The 5,250-nt window shown below is 40.9% G+C and overlaps 1 protein-coding gene across 1 annotated transcript; it reads right to left on the minus strand.

Moving 5' to 3' along the window:
• Positions 1–709: 709 nt before the first annotated feature.
• LOC147906285 (uncharacterized) lies at positions 710–1,982 on the minus strand. Its single transcript, XM_087384049.1, has 2 exons — positions 1,219–1,982; positions 710–1,091 (listed from the first exon to the last, which is right to left on the minus strand). Exon 1 carries the CDS (start codon positions 1,938–1,940, stop codon positions 1,233–1,235), a length of 708 nt encoding a protein of 235 aa, XP_087240175.1. The 5' UTR covers positions 1,941–1,982; the 3' UTR covers positions 710–1,091; positions 1,219–1,232.
• Between the last annotated feature and the right edge of the window lie 3,268 nt (positions 1,983–5,250).

Consider the following 5,250-nt stretch of genomic DNA (forward strand, 5'->3'; position numbering starts at 1 on the left):
TCTTACTCTACCCTTGCGGTGCCATGTGGCTCTCCATCCTTCTCCTTGAACCTCGAACCTCCCTCCTCCTCCCCCAAACCTCCTCTCTTCATGCCGAACCTCCCGCAAACCTCCGTCCTCGCAGGTATGGGATTAGTCTCCATATAAAGAAGTGTAAGATAAGATGAGACACCCAAACTTGGAAGCTTCACCTTTTCATCTATTTACACACTACTTCACTTATCCTTCCTATTTCTTTGTCTTTGCAAGTCAACATTTAAAAAAATCTATCAAATACTAGGCTTCCAAGGCTCTAGTCCATCATTCCCGCATGTCCAAATTTGTACATTTAACAAAAGAAGTCATTACAAGTCCATAATTGTTAAAAAAGTGAAGTGATAGAAGCTTTCTATAACACAAAAGATTCGTACTTGATTAAGACATGAAACCATGTTTGCAATGGGACATGATGAGAGATCAAATAAATGCAAGATCTCTCTTTGGCCTCCCTTAAAAATGCCTAAGAATTATTTCATATTTAGTTTTGCAATTTAAGAATACTAAACTCGGACGTGAGGCTTCTCGAGGGTAAATTTTCCTCATGTAGACGTCATAGCTCACGGTCCTTAACAGCACGAAACAGCACGAGACTAGCGAATATAAAATTATAGTTATAGGATGGGATGAGAAAAGCTGATTGTAGTGAATCATCACATTAGAAAAGCTTGTTGTATTGCATCACCGACGAATGATTGAGCAGAACGATAACAGCAGCAAACTCATCGACAACGACGCACAGAAAAAGCATATTGTCTTAAAGCTAATCCTAAAGCAACTCTGTAATCTTTGGAATGCAACGTTGAGATATTTGTGCCCGAAGCTCAACATTTAACTTGTACAATGTAAACCCAAAATTTCGTAGTAGAGTTCCCAGACGTCTGAGGCACAATCTTACACAATCTTTAGCATTTTGTTTGCAGCTTCAGCTATAACTAAATGCTATTGCTATTTCTGCGTGGGCATACAGGGGGGTGCAACCTTCGCTTATAATAACCACAAGTATTTTATCTGGGCATTGGCGATCGGAATGGTTCTCTCGTAGTCCGCATGGTCTGGAAGACAAGGCATTGACGAAGGGTTCAGTAGTTGAGCCATGCAAGTTCGAAGCCCTGAGCTATGGAGGATTTGATGTATGATATAAATGCTTCACAGAGAACATAAGAAGATCTCATTCGATACCTTTGAAGCGGTACTCAGCTGCCATGGCTTCTGTCTATTCGATCCTTGTAGCGCAGAAGCGACTCCAACCGTTGCAATTTCATCTTTTGATAGAACTTACCTATGAAATCTTCTGCTTGTCGATCAACTTCGCCCACGTCGCCATCCTGCTCGGAGGCTTTCCGAGCCTGCACACCGCTTGAAGGTGTGGAGGTTGGCTTCAGCAATTCATTCAGGGGGGAGACGTCAAAAGTTGCTGTCTGTTTCAGGAAGGGTGGATGAACTCGCTCCGTCTGAACACTTGGCATCCGCCGTGCCGATTGGCTTCGACCAAGCCTGCGCCGAGCAGAATTAGAAGTACAAGTTTTGATGCTCGATGTCCGAGGTAGAGCGATCCATGCAGTGCTATCAAACTCGTCTTTCAATCCTCCTTCGTCTTCACCATCCACCCCATCCTCGACGTCGTCTTCTTCATCTCTGCCCGTAGAAGTTGCAGGCGGCCTGCAAAAGGCACCGAACGAGAAGAAACCGGAAGTGACAGCGAGAACGCCAACGATCAAGAAGAGGAACAGAAAGGGGGGGGTGAGCCAGGAGTTGAATGAGATCCAGAGGCGGGGTAGAGACTGGATGCAGGAGGAGGCAAAGCTTGGGTAGAGGTAGAAGATGGAAAAGGGGAGAGAAACGGAGAGGAAGCAGAAGGAGAGGGAAAAAATAATATGGCAGCTATGGCGGGGAGGATCCATAGCAAGCTGAGGGAAGACGAAGGACGCTGACGAAGACGAATATAGTGTTTTACAATGAGACAGAACAAAAGTTCCTTTCTTTATGGGATTTTAACATCGTCAATCTCGAACCTTATCGTGTGCACGTCCCCCCCCCCCTTCTCTCTCTCTCTCTTTGATAATTCATTGTATTTGAGTGCACATGTTAGACAAGGGAATGGTCGGACCAATAAATCTAGTTAGTCCCCAAGTTTTGTGTGTAGTTGGCAATGTTGGACCAAATGTGGTCAAGAGTCTATCCATGTGTGACAATGAGTTGTTCCATTGTAATAGTTGTCATGAATTCCATAAGGCATGATTTCTTTGAGCTTCCATGTTGATTGTGTGAGAGAGAAATGACCTAGTATTGAGGGATTGAAATTTTAGGCTCTTTTGTGTGTGCGTGGCAAAGTTTTATTGTTGCAATGTCTAGGAGCGCTCTGTCCTTAGATGTGAAATTTTTTGCAAGACTCTATAGTCCACCTTGATGTGTTTGTGCTCAAGCGGGGTGATGATAAAGAGGTTAGGTGGGTCATGGACACAGGATAGAGCTTTGTATACTAGACCGTATGATCTAATGCGAGAAGCGTTCAATGCTAGAGAGTCCATATAGAGTCCCTGTTGCTATATTGATAAAAAGACTTTGCATATCATTTCCAGATCTCCACGTAAGGAGTCTAAAGCAGTAGTCAAGCTACACATATCTATCACTAAAAATCTTCTATTGAGTATATAAAGTGACATCCTATGACAAAGGCCATCTACTAGGTAGACACTATGTGAAAAGAAAATGCAAGATCAAGCAGGTCCCTCTTCAACATCAATGTCAAAAACATGTTGATCCTCCACAGCAACAAGAGTTGCACGAGGATGTGGAGCAACTGAACCATTTAGTGTGGTTTTTTCTGAATCTGTTGCATTCTTAGAAGTGAGGCATAATAATTCCTGGAGTCCCACCTCTGGAAAAGGCTTCAGTTTCATCCTGAAAGTTGTTGGAGATCATTACAGCTTCACTGAGTCTTTCTTGTTCCTAGACCACCAAGATACAAAAGCCATAATCTATGAATTTGATTGAACTGAAAATTATTTTTAGCTATCCATGTCAACCATAAGGCATGAACTCTTGATTTATTGTAGTCAATGTTGAAGTCTCCCAAGATGTATGTTGGTGCTGCTTGTAATATTGTGTGTAGGATTGTTTGTACCAAATCAATCAACTTTGTTGTTGATAATCCACGGCACTTGTAGATATTAATTATTGTGAACTGCTTATTGCTAGGCAACATGAAAATGCAAAGCAAACATTCATAGCCATGGTCATATAAGGATCTTGTGTGAGCAAGATGTAGCTCTTGTTTGTAGCAAAGTTGCAATTCCTAGACCTTGATTATGCATGATGCAAGAAAAGCCTGGGAGTGACATGTCATTAGATGATGCCATTCGAAGTTCTTGCAGGCATAGCACACTTAGTACAATGATATTTCGCTTATTGCTAATCAATGACCAATCCTCCTATTTAATTTTAGTTGCATCCCCCAGTCTCCCCCAGTAGAATTGACTTCCAGTTTAGGGGTTCCCCTAAATTAATCTGAATATACGTCCAGACTGCCCTTGACTGTGGGCATGCAATAAAAAGGTGAAAAATGTCCTCCTTGTAGCTACAACACCTTTTGCAGTATCCATCTCCTTTGCCTATGATAAGACTCTTAGCATTTGGTCCACACTATAATGTGCAAAATGAGCCAAAGAAGGATGGAGTATTTCTCAGGGATGTACTTGTTCCAAATTCTATCAAGCCTACTTTTCCATTTTTCCCTGCTATCCTCAAGCCTCGACCTGCATTCAAGATCCTATAGATCTCCTCTATAGATAGAGGAAGAGGGTGTAGGTATAGGAAAATGGTGAGAATTGCCTATCTAGCTGAACTCCTTGCTATAGTTGAGGAAGGAACCCCCTTTCCATTGCTTTTTCCCATTGGAAAGCTATATTCTTCCCATAATCAATACCTATGAGGCATTAGTCAGAGAAAATTCTCTCCTTATTGTTGGCCAAGTTTTCCATCTTAAATTTGTTTTGCCCCATAGTTGACCCTAGCTTTATAAGCCTTTTCTAGAGATGAGCCTTGCTTCCTCAAATTCAATATCTATCAAAGGCTTATCCTTATGTATAACTGACAGAATAAGGAGAACACCCTCCCCACCAGGGGTCTTCCCTTCTACCATTACATGTACTACTCCTTCAAGTAAGGGGATTTTCCAGAAAGAGTTTGTCGAAGTTTGGGGTGGTTTTTTGTCTGGCCTCCTAGCATAACCTTCCTACTTTCTTAACTAGCTCATTAGGCATGATGGAAGTAGATAAAAGATCTTTGTAGTGCTCATACAGAATCTACAAGTTGCCTTCAGTGTTATTAGCCAATGTACCATCATTTTTCTAGATAAGAGGAATTTCTTTATTTTCCCTCTTCCTTATAATTAGTTTAAAGGTATCTTTTGTTGGTCTGTTTATTTTACTAGCCCACCACTCTCTAAAGTACAACTTGGTCTCAGTGAGTTTAATCTGTTCTTGATTTCTCAAGACCCTTTTTGCTTTTATCAACTACTTCTATTTAACCTATCTTGCCTGCTTGTGAGGTATGGAAAGAGATCAAATTTGAATTTGACACAATTGATAGATTGTAATTTTTGTGACTATTTGGGAGTGTGCTTGTTACCCCTCCCCCTCTCTACCAATATCAAGTTTCTGCAGTCTCAGTGGCTTTGGTCAGCTCAGGATTATGGTCCTTATCTTTCACCAGTCAAAAAGATTGCCTCAGTTTGGATTGTTCTCTACAACTCAAGAACATAAAGTCGGAATCGCTAGTAACCGTAGATCAGCATGCTATGATTCAGGGCATTTGTTATATAGATGTCTTGCCTGACCCATAACTTATGCACTGCTCAATAGATTTCAATAAACTTTGTCTTCAAAGTTGTAGTACACATTCCAATCTTGAACATGAGACCCAAAAAATATGGAATAAATATTTGGAACAAGACCATTAAAGCAATACAAGTGTTATGTTGCATGTGTAGCACGATCCCATAGAGTGTAGGATATAACAATTTATTCAAAAACATCAATTTTTTGTTCTACACATACATGCAACCAAGTAATCATTAAAAATTACATTGTGTGAGCTTCTACTCAACCAAAGGACACACTTAATTAAAAACCTTAGATGTGGTTTAAAAGGGCCTCCAATGTTGTGATAAAATTATGCACACCCATTCAAGGGCATGCTCTGTAACTTTTT

This window comes from Dipteris shenzhenensis, chromosome 1 (assembly GCF_047967505.1).
Source record: "Dipteris shenzhenensis isolate YYH24624 ecotype China chromosome 1, Dip_SZ_1.0, whole genome shotgun sequence".
Lineage (NCBI taxonomy): Eukaryota > Viridiplantae > Streptophyta > Polypodiopsida > Gleicheniales > Dipteridaceae > Dipteris > Dipteris shenzhenensis.

Coding starts and splice junctions, on each gene's coding strand:
- LOC147906285 (XM_087384049.1), bottom strand. CDS start 1,940: ATGGATCCTCCCCGCCATAGCTGCCATATTATTTTTTCCCTCTCCTTC.